The 19,367-nt window shown below is 36.2% G+C and overlaps 2 protein-coding genes across 2 annotated transcripts in view; one reads left to right on the forward strand and one right to left on the reverse strand.

The window, feature by feature from the left end:
- Positions 1-5,098, forward strand: part of LOC107713043 (cell cycle checkpoint control protein RAD9A-like) — a 17,314-nt gene extending 12,216 nt beyond the window's left edge. Inside the window, exons 8-11 of the mRNA XM_016518461.1 lie at positions 596-660; positions 775-876; positions 3,633-3,882; positions 4,346-5,098. Of these exons, the coding sequence (XP_016373947.1) occupies positions 596-660; positions 775-876; positions 3,633-3,882; positions 4,346-4,462 (534 nt within the window). The 3' untranslated portion in view covers positions 4,463-5,098. The remainder of the gene's footprint in view (positions 1-595; positions 661-774; positions 877-3,632; positions 3,883-4,345) is intronic.
- Positions 5,099-7,580: 2,482 nt separating this feature from the next.
- LOC107713044 (protein phosphatase PTC7 homolog) lies at positions 7,581-17,940 on the reverse strand. The gene is made up of 6 exons (XM_016518462.1): positions 17,412-17,940; positions 14,301-14,480; positions 12,140-12,338; positions 10,003-10,126; positions 9,789-9,918; positions 7,581-8,753 (listed from the first exon to the last, which is right to left on the reverse strand). Exons 1-6 carry the CDS (start codon positions 17,611-17,613, stop codon positions 8,695-8,697), a joined length of 894 nt encoding a protein of 297 aa, XP_016373948.1. The 5' UTR covers positions 17,614-17,940; the 3' UTR covers positions 7,581-8,694.
- Positions 17,941-19,367: the final 1,427 nt, after the last annotated feature.

Consider the following 19,367-nt stretch of genomic DNA (forward strand, 5'->3'; position numbering starts at 1 on the left):
TAGTGTCCTGCACCCACTAGTAAAAAAAAATATCAAAAATTATATCTGGTCTGAATAATCTTTGGTTATTTTCACACTTAATTATGCATAATTATGCGCAAAGTTATTCGTTCTTTAAAGTTTAACGAACACGTCAAAGTTGTTCGTGATTCGTTAAAGCAAAGCACTCGTTCATTCTCGTGAGTATTTACATTCCTCCGCAAGCACACGTGAGCTCAGCTTTACAGAAACTCGCTGATCAGATCACAGAGACAGAGCAACAACACCCGGACTCCGTTTTAATCATTCTCGGGGACTTTAATAAAGCAAATCTTTCCCGTGAACTGCCAAAATACAGATAGCACATCACATGTCCCACCAGAGACAGTAATATACTGGACCATTGTTACTCCACAATAAAGGATGCATATCGCTCATTGTCTGAATATGGCACTTAACACATGCTGTGTGGTATCGGCATTTGGTATCGGGGCATTTTAACGAGTACGAGTACAGGAGCTCAGTATTGGGCTGGTATCGGTATCGGTGCATCCCTATTTATAAGTATTATTAATTTATAATTATTATTAATTATTTATTGTTAAATTGCTTTTAGGGGCTGCTGTCCTTTGCCGAGTCTTATGGTCTACCAGTGTCTAGTCAGTTTGGTGTGGCTGGACAGTAAGTATTTTAACTTTTTTGATACTACACCCACATGCATTCAGCATAAAATCATACAGTAAGCATACTATACATAACCAGCTAATGCTGTCAGTTGATTCTGATCTCTTTCAGGCCCGTATCCTTCACTGTAAAAGACATGACGCTGGAGGCCCATGTTGTGTTGTCCACCTTAACTGATCCAAACCACGAGAGCCCATCTCAACCTGCACCTGGGTATTTCATTTTGTCCCTCATATTAACATGAATGTACTGTATGTGTAAAATTGACTGGAACAGTTCACCCATAAATGAGCATTTTGTCATGATTTAGTTACGTTCATGTTGTTCCTAACCTGTATGCCTTTCTTTCTTTTGTGAATATCTTTTATAATCTGAATCTATATGATAGCTTTTTGTGTGAATGCTTTTGTGTTCCACAGAAGAAAGAAAGTCTTACGGGCGCAATGTGAGGTTTATTTTCAGTTTTTGGGTGAAATATTCTTATTTATTTTGCCCATTTAGATACAATATTCCACCCTGTAACATTGTTTCGTAGAATCTCTTTCCTGTAATGTCAAATTATAGTTGCAATGCGAATGCAAATCACTGTGACATAAAGGCACTTCCATATGCACCAAGAGGGCGTTGAGTTCAGTGACAGCTTCAGTGCTCTAGTCTTTCATGTCTCACCTATATAGGGTAACGCAGAACTAGAGCTGTGACATGCTAGCCTGTCTCTAATTATCACTGTAGCTCATCCAGTCCAGGCAGTAATGTCACTGAAGTTGCCCGCCTCCTCGTGGTGTTTGTTTAAACAGCCTACCTGCAATAATTATGCTAACAAAAGCTAAAGTAAATAAAAACTCTTGATTTTTTATCTTTGATTTTAAAAGGGCAAAGGGTTTATTTGCATAGATGTCAGCAAAGCAGTTTAGTTTAAAGACAAAGTCTGTCATCCAAAAACAAGGCCATTTATGTTGATTCTTTGGCTGAAAATTGTTAAATTATTATAATAATTACAATAATATAATTTATCATATATAAATTTCATATATATTTATAATTTTTTATATACTTTTAAATATAATATATGTATTAATTTATTATATATAATTTAAAAAAATATATAATTTTTTTAATTTATATGTAATATATATTATATTATATTTAAATGTATATAAAAATTATAAATACATATGAAATTTATATATGATAAATTATATTAGTGTAATTATTATAATATAAATATAAGTAATTAGTATAATTTTACAATTATAATTATAAAAACAATACAATTATAAATATTAAAATAAATATAAAAATAATCTAACTTTAAATATAAATTTATATTTTATTTTAGATTATTTTAATCTATAATCTAATTATACATCTAATTATAATTAAAAATCAAAATATAAAAATGTTATGTAACAAATTTCTAAAAAATAATAAAATTATATATATGTGTCTGTGTGTGTGTGTGTGTACTGTAAACACACACAGTTATATATTATAAATATAATTAAATATAATTTTTAAAAGTTGCAATAAAGCAAGTATATAGCTTAAGGATTAATAAGAGCAGATCAAATTGTCAGTCAATGAGCATTATAAAATTTTACACTTTTATTTATTTAGTAAATGTTTTAATCTAATGCAACTTACAAATGAGGAGCCACACAATGGATTAATATAAGAAAAGGAAACAAAAACTAGCTTTAAAAAAATGTTAAAAGATGAAAAATAGCATAAATATACCGATGCAGACAGCAAAGAGACAGGCACTCATACAAGTTTGAAACGGCATGAGGGTGAGTAAATTATGACATAATGTTCATTTTGAGTAAATGAGATAATTTTACTAAATAGTGCCCAAATTCCCTCTTAGTGGAGTAGATAAACAGATCCTGGCTAGGTCGAAACAGTTGTTCTAGTTGCTTTGCTGTCACGTGCAGTGGAGCATTTGTCCCGTGGGCCGCAGTTCTGGTACAGGGCCAAATCTGAACATAGTAATGCCCCGCCCCCCCGGGGTGCAATTCACTAATTCAGAGGCATGCATTCATCTTTTCTTCACACACCCTCCCCCACTATCGCCATGTGATTCGTCCCATCTTTCTTTTGCCTCTGCTGTCCCTCACACATGCCTGCACGTGTTTTGTTACCCATAGCACTCACATCCCTCAGGGTTTGGTGCAAACTCTTTGCTTACAGACAGACATTCAGTAAAAAGGTTTTCACCCATTAAAAATAAATAGCATGTTTCAGATAATATGCACTCACATAAGATGAAGACTTCAGTCATTTCAGTGTTTTAGTATATAAATGTGTTTTATTCTACGTAACGAGGGTCGCCCCTTTCATTGCTGGGGTATGTTAACAAAATGAACAAACTTTAGATGAATTTACCTAAAACTCCAGTAAACCTCATGCTTCAGGAGGACTTGCATGAACTATTTATTTCCGAAATTTAAAAATGTTTTTATTATATTGAGATTTAGTGATTAACACAAATATTATCCTTGGAAAAATCTTTTGACATAAAAATAGATTGTTGAATACTTGACCAAATTTCTACATAATCACAAGGCACTATGTCATTATTTCTTTTTTTTTTTTAAATGAATGAAAAATTATGCCTTAAATTTCTGTAATTTGAATTTGCAGAAAATCCTTTTTTTTATTCCACCCACCAATGTTTTTTGTTTCCTGTTTCTTATTTCCTTTGTCTTGTTTTATGGTGCTTGTCTGTTGTTTCACTAAGAAATGTTCAATATTATACCAGGCCAATTATGTTTGTTAACTTTCTACAGTTCAATAAAAAAAAAAATAATAATAAACCTTATTCTCCAGAGCTGGAGGGGACAGCAGAGAGTTTAATGCTGCTTGTTTAGAAAAACCAAAAAGAACCCAAAACAATGAATTCATTGGGCATGTTTAAATTATTAAATTGTAGCTTCAACAACAACAACAAATAGCAGTCTGTTTTTCAGGGATGACTGTCCTGTCAACGTCCCCAAGACCTCCACAGCAGAAGTCTCCACATGTGAAGGCCCTATGGAGACAGAGGTGTGCGTCGCTGATGGGGAACAGGTGGCTTCCAGTCAGGGCAGTGAAGTTTTTAATCCAACCCTTCAAATGAGGAAGATGATTCAGCTTCAGACACCTGGAGAGATGCTGCCAAGACCCAGACTGGCACCTGAATCGGCCTTGACTACACCAGTAACACCAGCCACTTTTAAGGTTAGAGTCTTCTATCAGACAAACCGTAAATTGCATATCAGGCCTAAATTCTTATTTTTTATCAGTCGCAAGTAAAATAATAGCAAAATCTTCAAAACTGTGAAGTAACACAAGTACAAAATTACAGTGACCCAAAAAAAAAAAAAAATTCTTCCACTCCAACTCATCCATCCTTTAACCCTGTAAAGACTGACATATGAAATAATAGCCTGAGTAGAGCAGACTACTTAAATAAGACTGTAAGATGATATTTAAATGCTTAGTTTTATAATCAAAGCTCTGCAGTTTCAAAACATACAGTATAATGCAATGCAATACAAAGATGATAGAGAGATGAAGAAATAAATGTTCTCCATACATTGCATTTAGATCAAACGATTTTAGTAGAATGATCCAACTACAATTTGGTCAAAAATTACTCAGATGTTTGCATTTACTGTACAACTCGAGGGTCTCTTTTCAGATCCGCTCGCTGCTCTTCGGGGCTGTATACACTGATGTAGTGGACAGTAAAACTGCAGATTTACCCAGCCTGGCCTGTGCCAGTGACACAGAGGAGGACGGAGGAACAGAGGAGTGACTCGGGTAACAACATAAGCTAACCTGATGCAGGTAACACCTACTGCAAGAATGCATGGACTTTACAGCATGATGTAGCCTACAGTAATTCAGTAGATAATAAAGACAACCCACAGTGTGTTAACACAGTTCTGCTGTTTAGATTGTTTTAAGGTTACTATGTTTTGAATTTGACGTTTTCCTTAAATATTGCTGTCAAGGCCATCGCTAGGTCTTGTTAGGGCACATCTTGTATTACTTTACTAATGTAAGAAAGGTGAAAACTAGCGGTTTGCTTCTGTTTCTGTTCTTACACAAACATCTTTGTAATGTAAAAACTTTTTTCATGAGTTAAAACTGTTCTTGAAGAGATGAAAGGAAAACTATAAGACAGTAGTAAAGTAGGGCAAGTGGGGCACAATCACTTTCTGTTGCAAAGCTGAGGAATGCCTACCTAAACACAGTTCAGATGACTTCGGTCACCATGGAGAATATAAATCAAAACTTCAAAACAAACACATTCTCGAGGATTGAAGGACTCCATGTTCTGTGTGTCCACCGATGAGTCAGAGGAAGCTTTGACTCACTGCTTTAAAATGCTGCTCGAGAAACGATCGTTATATAAGACTGCAGCAATAACTGCTATTGTATACATACCTCGCCACATTATCCAGAGAAAGCCTTGTGCTTCACGTGACTGTTGAATTGAAAAATATGTCAGTTAGAAGCTTGACAAATTAGATCATGTCCGAGTTCAGCTGGACAGCCATGCAAAACAGAATAACTTCATTTAGCACCACTTTTAGAGGCATTTTGTCATTTCAGCTCTTAATGTGATGGTTCAATCAATCACTATTGCATTAGTTCATGCTCATAATGTTGGAGTCACAACCATTACTGCTGGTTTTGTTGACTGCTGGCAAACAAATTTAGTCTCCAGCCACTTACTGGTGATGGTAATGTGCGTAGTATTTCAGGCTCTCATGCCCTTTGTAACAATTTACACCTCAGTTGAGCATAAAATGTAAGAAAACCACAAACTGTTGCAGTTACACTATAAAATGTATACCGGCATAATGCATGTAAGAATGCAAAGAAATGGAAGCCTTAAAGCTGAAGTGTGTCATTTTGTCACTTTTTTTCTCTTCAGGGGGACACATTCTACCAATGGTCCACATATAAATGACTTATTTAAGCATCTGCTTTGAAGGAATCGTTCATCCAAAAATGATTTGCATTCCATCACTTGCTCACCAATGGATCCTCTGTAGTGAATGGGTGCCGTCAGAATGAGAGTCCAAACAGGTGATAAAAACATCACAATAATCCACAAGTAATCCACACCACTCCAGTCCATCAATTAATATGTTGAGAAGTGAAAAGCTGCATGTTTATAAGAAAAAAACCATCAAGACGTTTTTAACTTTAAACTGTCACTTCTGGCCAAAATATGATCCATAATCAGGCTTCCTCCAGTGAAAAAGTCCATCACTTGTTTTCCTCTCACATCAAAATCCACCCACATATTTGTTTAGAGCTGTTTTGGCTTGTAGACGGTGTTTGATCTGTGCAGATTTCTCTGCTGATTCAGACGAGATGACTTTTCAATGGAGAAAGTAATACTATAGATAGAGTACTGGTATTTTTAGCTGAAAGCGGTGGTTTGAAGTTGAAAACAAATGTATTATTTGAATTTTTTTGATTTTTTTTCTTATAAACATGCAGCTTTTCACTTCACCAGACGTTAACTGATGGACTGGAGTGGTGTGGATTACTTGTGGATTATTGTGATGTTTTTATCAGCTGTTTGGACTCATTTTGACGGCACCCATTCACTGCAGAGGATCTATAGGTGAGCAAGTGATGAAATGCTACATTTCTCCAAATCTGTTGACACATATATATATATATATATATATATATATATATATGAGATTATTAGGAATGTATTTTTTAAGATTATTAAATATTAATATTTCTTTTGAAGAAATATTTCACATTAAATACAACTATTGACAGCATCTGTGACATTATCACAGAACATAATTTACACTCTTCAATTTAATATTTACTCTAAAACAGAAACAGTAATTTACTGTGACAAATTGTGACCTACAGAAGTTATAAAAATATAACTTTATTAGGTCATGTGATCCATGACATACCCACTGAAAGCATTCAGTGCTAGCATTAGCTTTGTGCGTAAACACCTCGAGGGATATTTTAAAATTAAATTTTACAAAAAAAGCAAGAAAAATATTTTAACAGAATCCACACAATTATCAAATATACTCTCATATACATTTGCTGTGTAATAGCCTACACTTTCCAAATGCATACATGTCATACATAAATATACAGCCAGTTTTCCAAATATCTACACATCGTAAACGTTCCTCTCACATACATAAACGCACCACAAGCATATGAACCTCTTAAAAGTGGTTTAAGTGGGACTGCTTTTCCTCTCAACACATCCCACAATCCCTTGCAGTCTGTTGTACTGCTGTAATTACGTTAAAAACTCATAGGTGAGCAAGTGATGAAATGCTACATTTCTCCAAATCTGTTGCCATGAAGAAACAAACTCATCTACATCTTGGATGGCCTGCGGGTGAGTCTTGTCTTGAGCAAATTTTCGTTTTTGGGTGATCTATTCCTTTAACAAATTTGAAATCACTATAGAACTAGATCACCTTTTCTGCAGGTGGCCTTGAAGATTCATCCGATAGTGTAATCCAGTTAATTCATCAGGGTGCAAATGGCTTGTGTGATTAGAATAGCTACGTGGCTGAAGCAAGCATTGGTGTCTGTGTGGGTGGTAGACATCGCTCTCCTGCAGTGTGACATGCTATACTTCATCTAAAACTATTCGTTTAATTATTATACATGCCTCTTGTGAAAGTCAGATTAATTGAGAGATTACATGCAGCATTTGCTCTTTTAAAAATACATTTGTCACACAGCAGGACTGTTAAGTAAACTGCAAAATTGATTTTTAAAGGTCAAAAAAAGCACCCAGCTCTGATACAATTACAGTTGTACAATTAGAAATGTATTTGTAAATTTTTTATATATATATATATATATATATATATATATATATATACACACACACACACACACATATATACATAAATATACAGCCAGTTTTCCAAATATCTACACATCGTAAACGTTCCTCTCACATACATAAACGCACCACAAGCATATGAACCTCTTAAAAGTGGTTTAAGTGGGACTGCTTTTCCTCTCAACACATCCCACAATCCCTTGCAGTCTGTTGTACTGCTGTAATTACGTTAAAAACGTAATACTGTTTTAAATGAATAAATATGAAAGGAAAAGGTTTCTCTGTCTTCCCAAGCAAACTGTAATTTGCCCTGTACTTTGAATCGCTTAAACTAAACACCCATCCAACTCTGATTTCGTGTAATGAGAACTTGTTCTGTGAAAGCGTCTCCACTAATTAATATCTCAAAGGAAAGGCATTTCTATGGTTGATCGTTAACTTTGACAGTATTTCGATGTTGTTAAGCTTCATAATCAATCTAGTACTGTAAAGTTATGCCTCGACTGAATTCCCAACATACAAACTGTCCATTAGCTAGTGAAGAGTTTGCAGTAGTCGCTCGTGCCTATCAACTTCACATCTCAGCTGGCATTCAGCCTATGGCTATCCAGAGGTTACAGATCGGGTGTCTTTTTAAATGGAAAGTAAACAGGCAAAACGTGCCATCTCAAGACTCATGTAACTTGAGCGCATCTCCCATTGGCCTTTTGCAAAGTTAAACACTCCCACTGCATGACGCATCTTAATGTTCTTCTTGATACGGACACTTTTTCCCCCTTTTTTGGGACGCCTGTCCCCAATCAGATTTTTATTCCTTTCTTGCTCATTCTTTCTCCATTTTTGGCTTCACAACGTCATCATTACCAACTAATTCATCTCTGGACGACAGAAACACTTGTGATTCTTACTGGAGAAGTGTTCAACACCTGTTGTAGCCCTTGTCAAACACAACTCAGTGTTTGCAGTTCGTATCAAGGTGGTCTTTGACTTGAGCCTGTAGACGACATCATTTGAAGTACGGTCTAGTAAGGCCGAAGAACCCAAGGAACAGATGTGGGCTCCAAGTCCCTGCCAGAAACAGAAAACTCAAACAGCCCTCAATCCTGCCAGCAGGAAACAGCTGCCAGTCCAGTGACTGAGAGGAAGACAACAAGAGAAGCATTTTGCAGCCCTTGCGAGTGTTAGTCTGTGTACTCTGCTACAATTGACAGCAGAACGGTGATGTCATCTGGTTTTCCTCCTTTGGAAAGAAAACGGAGAGGGAATTTTGTCAGGCAAATGTCAGCATTAAAGATTTACTCGACATTTGCAAACCCGTGCCACTGAATGCGCGTCAGTTAGGAGTGTCAAAATGCATCAGTCTGATAATGAATTTAATGCATTTAATTCAAGTAACTGAAAATAATATAATGCATGAAAATAATTTAATGCACTTAATTCAAGTAAATGAAAATGAGAAATGTTGCTTTGGCAACTGACTAAAATAAAATAGTGAAGTTTTTTTTTAGGTAACACTTAACAATAAGGTTCCATTTGTTAACTGTATTTAATGCATTAACTAACATTAACAATGAGCAATACATTTGTTACAGTATTTGTTAATCTTTGTTAACATTATTAAGTAAAAATACAACTGTTTAGTTTTAGTCCATGTTAGTTCAGGCCCATAAACTAACATTAATAGATACAACTTTTCATTTTAATAATGTATTAGTAAACGTTGGAATCAACATTTACTAAGATTAATTAAAGCTTTAGAAGTATTTTTTATTGTTAATTTAGGTTAACTAATGTAGTTAACTAATGTTGGCAATAGGGTTGGGCCGATAGACGATGCCATCGTCCATCACCGATGGCTGATAGACATCACGATGTTGAGCCGCAATCCGTCCATCGTGATGTTTCACTGTAGACATCGCCCAACCCTAGTTGGCAAAATGAAACCTTATTGTAAGGTGTTACTCAGTTAATGGTTATTTAATTTCAAGTAACTTTTATGATTGTAGTTTTAGTTAACGATAATAACCCTGAATTGAAACAGAATTTTGGTCAAAGTGCATTGATCTGATAAATTGCATGCTTTCAATGCAATGTAAATGCATGTCAAATGCGTAAATGTAGATGCAAAGAATTGTAATCAATTTGTTGTCAGAGCAAATGCATACACTCTTAATGCCAATGATGACTATTAACAAGACCATTATCTCACAGAAAACTGTAAAGAGAAAGTAAGTCATGGAAAAGGCTTTCTCATTTTAAAATGAATATATCTCACCTCTGACATTCAAGCCATTATCGCAGGCAAACTGTGCAAATGGAGACATGTAATTGGGGTCGTATGCTAGAACATGGGCCTGTTCTGCAATACTCTTGGCTGTTTGCTGGATGCTTTCATAGTTGGTATTCTGAAAGAGGACACAATTTGTATTAGTGCTGCTGGAGGACAGAAAAGTGGACAGAGGGAATTGTTGTTCGTAGATGTTTGGTACCTTGAGCTTTTTGAGTTCTTGTAAAATCATGTAGTCTGGCATGTTGTCAAAAAGACCATCTGTAGCTGTGAGTATGATGTCCCCCAACTGGACATCGAAGGACGAGCTATCGGCAGCCTCAGGGCTGTGGGAAATGAGAGAACAGAAAGTTGTTAACTAAAAATGCAAGTAAACTTTAGATAGTTTAGTTATGAAATGTGATATTCTGGATTTGACGGTTGACATATGTGTAAAAATGAAACATTCAACTCTCAGGAACACAATGATCCATCAAAACCTACTCCATACGTTGTTGAAATGTGTTTGGAACTCTAATATACAGTAAGCACTGCTGTTTGCTGACCATATTTAGGAGCACAAGTTTAGAGGAATAAAAGCAGTTTCAGTCTAAGAAGCTTATAGCTTGATCCTCATTACAGTATAAAGTACACGGAATCAGCTGTGAAGCGTTGTGTTCTGTTCCAGGAAGTCTGCGGCAGACGCTATGTACACTGACTCTATGAATACACTGGGTATCTTTCCCTCCGTCTGTGCCAGACCGGCCGGCCAGTCCCAGGTCATGTGGTTTAAACATGATACTTATTTTGAATAAAAAATTCTGAGACAGTAAGAAGTGGAAACAGTTCTAAATGGGAACAGTTTAAGATTCAGACCCACAAACTGAAGAATATCTGGCCTCAGAGAACTTCTTCCACTAGCTCATCTGTCAAAGAGAAACCAACTAATTTCAGGATTTACAGAGGCCATACTAAGGTCATCTCCATTAGCTCCATTGGCAAAATTTTAACTGACCGGATGTAGCTCAGAGCGAGAAGAGTCCAACACCGCTTAACCGTCATAAAGTCACTGTAATGCACTGATTTAGGGTCATGTTTACCAGACACCGATCGGACATGTTTTTGGCAACGTTTAGTGAATGCACAACTTAGAGCTGCAAGATTATTTAAAATAAAAAGTGAAAGTGAAGTGACGTGTGGCCAAGTATGGTGACCCATACTTGGAATTTGTGCTCTGCATTTAACCCATCCAAGTGCACACACACAGTAGTGAACACACACACACTGTGAACACACACCCGGAGCAGTGGGCAGCCATATTGCTGCGACGCCCGAGGAGCAGTTGGGGGTTCGGTGCCTTGCTCAAGGGTCTCACCTCAGTCGTGGTATTGAGGGTGCAGAGAGTGCTGTACATTCACTCCCCCACCTACAATCCCTGCCGGACCTGAGACTCGAACCTGCGACCTTTGGGTTACAAGTCCGACTCTATCCATTGTGTTCATTTACACATGAGCAGCTCATTATCGTAGTTGTTTTCAGAGTCTCAGAGCAGCTTGCTGCACCACATATGTGAGAGAATTTAAAATCAAATTCAAATCCCATATGTGTATTTCATGTTACAGGTTAAAGGATGCAGGATTACAAGTTACAAATTACAGGATCAGTTGATGTTAAGTTGCAGAAAACATGTTAAATGCTAAACCAGCGGGTGAATTTAGTCACATAATCTTTTCAATCATGCAAATTGCATTGTCCCAGGACTGTGTTTCCAATTTACCAATGTGGCACTTGTTTTTTTTTTTGATGGTTTCAGCAATCAGTCAACATTGCAATCAAATCAAAAGCGTGATTCAACCCCTGAATTGTGAATATAAAATATTATTAATGATCAATTAATTAAAAGAACACTAACATGACATCTCAAAAAGCTAGAGAGTAAATCAGTGTTTTAAATAATATTGAGGTAGTACAGTATTTATTGGCTATAAATAGTTAAGCCAGTAAATTGCAGCTTAAAATTCTATCCATTTTTAGGGTATGTTAACTTAAGTGCACAATTATCAAATTTTTCTTTTGACAGTTTAAGCTGTTCTGATCTGAAATAGGAACAAAGAGATAATTACATATTCTAAACTTCAGAGTAGACGCTGCTGTGTTCACACCGAGTGACTCATTTCTCACCAGGAGGAACTGATAATCCAGTCGAGTTAATAACCAGGCTCTCAGAGTGAGGACCTAATCATGCTCTCATACTGACAGCCAGTGGATTACGCCTCGCTTGCGTCTAGCTTGGGGACACAATGTTGTTGCATCATCAGAAAGCGAGAGGAAAAATCACATAACAGAGCGAACGGTCTCACCTGTCACTGAGGACGGAGCCCTCTGCCTCAGGAGGGGCGATAGAGAGCTGGAAAGGGGTGTTGAAGTAGTGCTGCTGTTCATCAGACCTGTGGACCACCTCTCCACCTCGAACCACCAGAAAGCCAGAGTCGCCCAGGTTTGCCGTGTGTAGCCGGTGGCTCTGCCTGTCTAGTACCACGATACATGCTGTACTGCTTCCTAAAGACAAGAAAGAAACTTAGTCACATCATAGGTACAATAAAATGTTCATTTCTTTTTAAAATGCCCTACTGAGCCACAATGTCCACTATTAAGAGGAATCAACCTACAAATTGTTTATTTTTAGTCGTATTTAACCCTTGTGCTCTGCTGAAAATCATTTTACCTTATTTGGTGTTTCCAGTGTAACTTTGCTCACACATGGTATATACACAACTTCCCTCCCCAAAACAAAAAATGATAATTTTTGTACTTTAAGGCTTTTTTTTTTTTCTCCTACCTTGTTACATTTGTGTTTTCGGTCAAAAATGACCGGTCTTTTAAAAATTGCCCGTAAATCTCTCATTATGCTATATTATCACCAAATCTTTGTCATTTTTCTTTCAGGTTTTGTATTTTTTTGGGAAATTCTTGGTCATAGACCTCATTGATCGGAGCATATGCACCTCTGTTTTTGAGTGATAAAAAGGCATTATTTGTGGATAATTTTGGCAATGTTCACTCAAAAACTAAGGTGCATAAGTTCAGATCAGTGAGGCCTACGATCAATCAGTTCCAAAAAGAAATACCAAACCTGTGCAAATTGAAAGAAAACAAGAAAACATATTCTGTCATTTTTAACTGTTACAAGTATAACAAGGTGGGGAAAAACATTTATTACAAAAGTTATCCTCATTTTGGGGAAGTTGTTATACCCTGTATGAGCAAAATTAGTAAGATTTAGTCCAATGTGATAATATTAACTAGAACTTCAGGAAAAGAATATGCCCGTTGAGTTAGAATGACCAGAACACAACATGAGGGTTAAACACTAACAAATTATACACTTCAGATTTAACTTCACTCCAAAAGGTGGTTTTCACAGCAATGCCATTGAAGTACTGTTTTGGGTTCCCCGAAGAACCTTTCAGTGATCAGTTCTTAAAAAAGCAATTTTCTTAGTGTGAAGAACATTCTAATAATCTAAAGAACACTTTTCCACTATAAAAAAACGGAATGTAAAAAAAAATGAAATGTGAGGTTCTATGGACGTTAAATGCTTTTCATGGAACCACTGATGTCAATAAAGAACCTTTATTTTTAAGAGTGTTATATCAAACCTGGAATATCCCTTTAAACAGGCCAAACCACAAAAACTGCCGTTTAGCTTTGAATCTGTGCAGATTTACCAAAATTCAATCTTGTGACCCAGTACACTCTGTTTGTGACTCATCCAGCCCACAGAGAGCAGCACAATGACTCATTTCTGTCCATTATATTTTAGTTATGGCTTTGATCTCATCCTGAGAAAAAATGAGCCAAGGCCCTTCCCAAAAACCATTTCCCTCCCAAGTCAGGAAAAATAAAACTTTACTCTTGACTGTCCCAGAACATAACGTCCATTCCGCAGTTTTATGGCATATCTGTGTGTACGGTCTCACATGTCTGTGCATCCAGAGTAAAGTAAGCTGCCACTGCACGTGAACACCTTAAGTGGGAATGATAGTCTGACTCTAAAGTTACATCACAGTCTGTGGATACTTGGACTAGACGTGTTGCAAATGTAATGATTAAAGAGAGGAATTTTAAGCGTGCAAATTTAGTTGAACTTCAATTGATACACAACTGAACTTTGTTTTGTAGTGAAAACATGACGCATGCTCTTCTGTTTACGCAAGCATTTTAATGGAAGTGAACGGAACACCAAATTGAGCGACCGCACCTTAATTGAAGCCAGAGCATAATGCTGCAATCCCAACAGCCTTAAACACATTATAATCTAATCTCTCTACAGTTTTCTTTAGAAAACAGAAAATATATTAAAGAAATAAATCTAAAAGGATACATTTAAATGCAAATGTTTTTTCTGTGCTGCATTTAATTTGAAATTCCATTGTACAGCATTGTACTTCCATTGCACAACACTTCCATTTTGTAGCTTGAAATGAATTCACTACATAATCTAAAGATGAATGTTCTCACCTAATAGCGGAACTTTGTTCTGAAGTAGCTCATAATAGCTGGTGGTGAGGATTCCCACTGGGTTGCTCGGCACAAATCGTCCTTCTTTGACCAGCCTCTCACACGTCCTCATGAGCGTCCCAGAGAACTGAGAGGGATCGACCCCATAGTCACGCCAGCCACCTACTCCATCAGCCACACCTATAGGACACACAGTTAGGACCAAAACCATTAGAAAGCTGCATTTTCTAAACGATTAAACTGCAAAAATATCATCTATTTTGCATCTGTTTTGAATGTCACTAATATTTTGCAGACTGTTCATAGAAAGAAATGAATACTTTTATTCAGCAGGGATTCATTAAATTGATCAAAAGTGACAGTAAAGACATTTAGAATGTTACAAAAGATTTATATATCAAATAAACACCTTCACGCTTTCCACAAAAATTTGAAGCAGCACAACTGTTTTCAACATTAATATAATCAAAAATAATGATAAATAATACATATTGTACTTAAGCTGAAAATTCAGCTTTGTATCACAGGATTACATTTTACTAAATATTACAATAGAAAACAGTTATTTTATGAGTAATAATATTTCACAATATTACTGTTTTTTTTTTTACTGTATTTTTAATCAAATAAATGCAAATGTTGTGACACATAATGTTACCATAATATAAAATAATTTCTACTGTGATTATATGATTTTGACCAACTAAATCTAGATCAGACTGAATTATTTAGTAAGATTTTGAGGTTAGCAAGAGGTAAAATGACCATCTTTCTGAAGGGAAAACCTGTTTACCCACAAAATAGAATTAGACTTTGAAAGATTCCCACCAATTTTTATGCAGAATAATAGCATTATTAAGCTGTTATATATATATATATATATATATATATAAAGCAAAATGCTTATGTTTAGTGGTAGAATCAACAATGGCAATCAATCAGCTATCTGTTCACTATTTTGACTTGCAATGTTCATAAAGTTTAATTTCATTTCAATTTTTAATTTAAATCGCAATTTAGTGCCCATTTGCCATCATAAGATTGTATTTTTATAGGCATAATATATGCATTCAGCCATTGGAAAAACCCATAATAATCAAACACTAAAGTAAATGAAATGATCTGCAAGATGCGCCAGTCTAGAATATTGAGAAAGCAAACGTTTACGGCCTACACCCCACAGATGTCATGTGCATATCCAAATCTGTCCACCAGACAGGGAATTTTCCCTACAAAGCCCTCTCAGCTTCCCATCTGACAGACAATGAGCAGGAACCCTCGTTTGTGACCATACAAGGCAAGTCCCCTCACATCGACCTGCATCCACTCTAAAAGCACCTTTGGGATTTCCACAGCTAGATTTTATGGCTTAAAGTTGCACAAAAGCCTCGGTTCTTCCTTCTTACTGCCATTTCAAAGACAAGAGGCCATGACAGAACCCTGCCCATGTGTTTGAGCTGCGGAAGAGGATTTATATCCCAGGTTAATTTGACTTTGACTGTCCAAGTAGGTCTTGGCAGATGTTAAGAGACCTGCTAACATGTTTCCGTTTGAATTTGTAGGTGTACTTCTTATGAGTGGGTTAAACGACAGACAAAACAGGTACAAGGACTAATCAACTTTGAAGACTACTAAAAAAAAAAAAGCTATCTAAAAATATAATGAACTAATTTAATCCCAAATGAACGAAGCTGCTTTCTTTGAAGATCTGCATCATTAAGCAGCCATTACTCAAGACAAAGGAAGACTGAAACCCTGGTCTGTGGTCTTCAGTGTTCATCTTTTGTTTTGCACCCACATCTTTCAGACGGACTTCCTTGTAACTAGATAGTGGATTTTGTGTGATATATAAACTAATGTGCACTCTTGATAACCCTAACAGTTCAAATTCTCAGGTTACAAACAATGTTATGATGTAACAGGACAATTAGGTTATGGAATAGTATTAAAATGGTATCATTGCAAATTCCAGCAGCTATATCAAATGAACTACTTTCACTGCTACCCATGTTTACATTTTAATTTAAAGTACAAGCCACTTTGAGGTGTCACACTTAGCTTGTGTAGCCTAACGCATGATCCTTTTTAATATCTTATCTCACTTTGTGCTCATAACCCTCCATATAGCAGTACAGAAAGTACTGTTTAGTGCTTTTTTTAACAGTAGCTAAAACAGTTAAGACCCTCCAGTCACGTGGAGTACTAAACAGTAAAAACAGACTCCCACTCTGTTATTGTTTGCTGACAAGCTGCAGCAATTTTGGATTCATTTTTTATTACATAGTAAATGTACACAAGGCAACAAGCATGAACACAATTTAATATATATTCAAATAAATACTAACAAAAAAAATAAAATAATGAAAATAAATAAAAACAGCAAAGGGGAAAATAAAGAAGCAAAACATTCATACAAGAGGAAAGCAGATACTGCCAAAACATTTTTCCTTCTAATGTAATAATGAGACCGAAGAAGCGAGTCTGTTTCAAATAAAAAGTGGGAGCACTTCAAAATAAAATAAATTGACAACACTCTAATGATGATCTTTGGAATGAAAGGACTGGGTAATTTCAGTAGGTTTATGGAATGCGTAGTTCTTAACGCTACTGACGTCACAATGGGAAATGATACTTTGTTGCGAGCAATGTTGATTTAAAATTCGATTAAGAACGTTCGTAAAGGCCCGTCTGACGTCACTGTTACAAAATGTTACAAAATTCTAAAAGAACTGTGATTTTTTTTAATCACTGTGCTCTATTATTTATAGTAACGGTAATAACTATAATAAATATATAGCCGTTATAAAAAGGAAGCTTTATCATGTAATATGTTTTATGAAAATGCATACTGTTTTTCAGTATTATAATAAAATACATTAAAGATAAATATTCATGTTAAAGTAAGATTGAACAGGTTTATGCTAATAACTGACATATACAGTATGATGGCTATAAAGGCTTTTGTTGATGCACCTACAGGCCACCGATGTGCGACAGCTGTGACGTCAGAAGCGATTCAACCACGATGGTACTCGACTAAACCAGTTCTCTCAATCAAAATATCTTCGCATGTATCATAAAGAGCCTTTAATCGTTTTAATCATTACATACCTAGCACATCAGCAGACCTGTGTCGGGCTATGAAGCACGCGTCGTCTCCATAACACATCCCTTTCTTCAAGATCCCCTTCCGAAAATCCTTCCCGAAGCCGAAGCTGGCGGACACCAGGCTGTAATCGCGGCTGTCGGTTTGAGAGAGTCCGCCGATCACCGCCCGGGCCACCAGTCTACCGTACGAGAGAACGGACAGCATCACCCCCGGACTCCGCTGCAAGGGGTAGTTTGGGTTAGTTCGACTACTAACAACAGATCCGCGGCTCGAGAGGAGTCTGGAGATGTCACAACAAGCGCATCCACAATGTCAATCAGCGACGTTCAAATTCTCGCTGTCTTTACGGATCAGCTCTCCATAGCGATCGATCCGATGCGATTCAGAACATCCAAGTCGATCCGGGTTTTATGAAACTCCTTCTTCTCGCGCTGAGCCCCATCGCTGCGCGCTCCGCTCGCGTGTCTGTTCGTGAACTGCTGCCGAGGGCCGCGACGCGACTGAAGTCTTACGACTGCTTTGACGTCACACGCCGTTACGCAACCCCTGTACCTTTAATAGAGTAGAACAGTAAAGCAAAACGCACTAGGTCTCTTTGTGAAGCTTTTCTGTTATTTATATGATGATCTCATCATACCTGTTCTTTTTTATGTTTAAAAATTTTTTTTTTTTAAATTATTTTTATTTATTTATTTATTTATTTTTACCTGTATTATTATTTATATAATACTGTATATTTTCTATTTATTTTTTGTAGTTTATATTTGTTCAGTACCTTTATATTATATGTTGGAAATCAATAAAAAAATACAGCAGACCTGAGGAAAGCCAAGGAATACCATCAAACACGTTGGAAATCAATTAAAAAAAAAAAAAAAGGGAAAAAAATTTAAAAAACCTTTAATAGAGTATTAAAAAACACTTTAATGGAGACCAATGAAAGAGATTTGTTGAAATACACAGACCGCAGAGTTCATTTATAAAACAAGACGTACAAATTCAACCTGGTTACACTTTATAATCAAATTCGATGTAATGACTAAAAATGTCAGAATGTAGCCACTAAGTATAAAACGAATATATTATATTCACCTATCCTTGGACCTGCACACGTGAGTGTACACAAAATTTCAAAGGTAAAGCATATTTCACAAATATTATATATCCTATATATCGTCATATTAATAAGTGGTTTACAATATTTGTATTTTTGTAGTTATGCACATATAAATGAGCTTGGCCCATGTCTGTTTCTGTTTGTTTAGGTGTTGTCTTGATATTGCAGCTCCTTACTTGGTAAAGTACAAAGAGGTTCCAATTAAAATATTCAGATTCTGTTCATCATATTTTATATAGTTTAACACAAATTTGTGATTCAGCATAGGGCATTTGGAGGTATAATGCATGTGCCAAGAGCTTTACGCTGAAACAGCTTGTGGTTTCAGTCACATCAGGACACAGTCCGAGAACATGGACTTACAAACCTCTGGTTAAAGGCCAGCTTTTGAAGATCTCAGCTCGTGTTAGTTGAACTTGGCTGAACCACAGATTGTTCAAATACAGACACTAGATCAGCACTGACTCTGATGTTGATTTTTAACATTATTTACATGCATTTAATTCTTGAAGGAATTAAAGCTGTACAGAGTGATAATTTGGTTATCTGTTGGAAATCTGAACTCTTGGAGTGGTAGTTCATAACTCCCATCTATTTCAAATTGAGTTGTTATGGTGTGTTATGAAACCCTCTATGAATTATGTAAGGCTTTGTCGCCATCTATTGGTCGTAATCGCGCAGTACATTTGAGACAAACAGGATTTATTAGCTACTACTTGACTAACTCGAATGTTATTAACTTATATTATTTTTTTACGTAAGAGCGGCACGGCTATTTGTAACTCGAATGTGCGAGGCTTCTCAGGTTTTTTTTCCTGTATATAAAAGTCAGTTATGCTGC

The sequence above is a fragment of the Sinocyclocheilus rhinocerous genome, unplaced genomic scaffold (genome assembly GCF_001515625.1).
Source record: "Sinocyclocheilus rhinocerous isolate Xijiao unplaced genomic scaffold, SAMN03320098_v1.1 scaffold448, whole genome shotgun sequence".
NCBI classification, from domain to species: domain Eukaryota; kingdom Metazoa; phylum Chordata; class Actinopteri; order Cypriniformes; family Cyprinidae; genus Sinocyclocheilus; species Sinocyclocheilus rhinocerous.

Coding starts and splice junctions, on each gene's coding strand:
- LOC107713044 (XM_016518462.1), bottom strand. CDS start 17,613: ATGCTGTCCGTTCTCTCGTACGGTAGACTGGTGGCCCGGGCGGTGATC. Junction 14,481..17,411: donor CAGGTCTGCTGATGTGCTAG/GTATGTAATGAT, acceptor TGTGTCCTATAG/GTGTGGCTGATGGAGTAGGT. Junction 8,754..9,788: donor TAATGGCTTGAATGTCAGAG/GTGAGATATATT, acceptor TTCTTTCCAAAG/GAGGAAAACCAGATGACATC.